Source organism: Parus major, unplaced genomic scaffold (genome assembly GCF_001522545.3).
Source record: "Parus major isolate Abel unplaced genomic scaffold, Parus_major1.1 Scaffold372, whole genome shotgun sequence".
Lineage (NCBI taxonomy): Eukaryota > Metazoa > Chordata > Aves > Passeriformes > Paridae > Parus > Parus major.
Genome location: NW_015379296.1, coordinates 29,795 through 30,562, shown reverse-complemented (window position 1 = coordinate 30,562; position 768 = coordinate 29,795). Strand labels below are relative to the sequence as shown.

General features: G+C 62.1%; 1 protein-coding gene across 1 annotated transcript in view; it reads left to right on the top strand.

The window, feature by feature from the left end:
• DCTN1 (dynactin subunit 1) overlaps positions 1–768 on the top strand; it is a 61,153-nt gene that overhangs the window by 39,787 nt on the left and 20,598 nt on the right. The window contains exons 12-13 of the mRNA XM_033511592.1: positions 410–570; positions 635–656. Of these exons, the coding sequence (XP_033367483.1) occupies positions 410–570; positions 635–656 (183 nt within the window). The remainder of the gene's footprint in view (positions 1–409; positions 571–634; positions 657–768) is intronic.

Genomic DNA, 768 nt, shown 5'->3' with positions numbered 1-768 from the left:
TGTTTTTGGGTGATTGGAGTCGCCATCCCTGGAGGGGTTCAGGTGGGATATTGGGAAAATTCCTTCTGGGGAGGGGTGTCCAGCCCTGGCACAGCTGCTGGGGACAGTGGTGGAGTCCCCATCCCTGGGGGGATCTAACAGCCCTGGGGGTGTGGCACTTGGGGACAGGGTCAGTGGCGGTGCTGGGGGAACAGCTGGACTCGATGGTCTTGAGGGACCTTCCCACCCTAAATAATTCCATGATCCCAGGATGATCAAGCGCTCTGGGAGAAGGGAAGGGCAGGAAGCCTCCAGGGGTGGTCACTTAGCAAGGACAGGTCGCTTTTTGGAGGCGCAGGGGCTGTCAGCCGTGGCTCAGCGGGACAGAGCAGGCACGGAACGCCCTGAAGCATTTCCGTGTCTCCTGCAGGCCGAGCTGATCAGCAAACAGGCGCAGGAGAGGTTCGAGCTGAGCGAGAGCTGCGCCGAGCGGGCGGGGCTGCGAGGAGCCCCGGGCGAGCAGCTCAGCTTCGCCGCTGGCCTCGTCTACTCCCTGAGCCTGCTCCAGGCCACCCTCCACAAATACGAGCAGTGAGTCCCCGCCCCGCCCTGCCCTCCCTCTGCCGGCCGAATCCCAGGGGTCCGGGGGTTCCAGGGAATCTGGGGGCTGGGAAAAGGTGCTGGGATGGTTTTTATCGCCTTGCCGTGGGGTTGTTTCTCTGTGATCCTCCCTGTGTGTTTTTCCCAAGGGATAAGGGATTCTGGGAGCTGGGAAAAAGCAGTGGGATC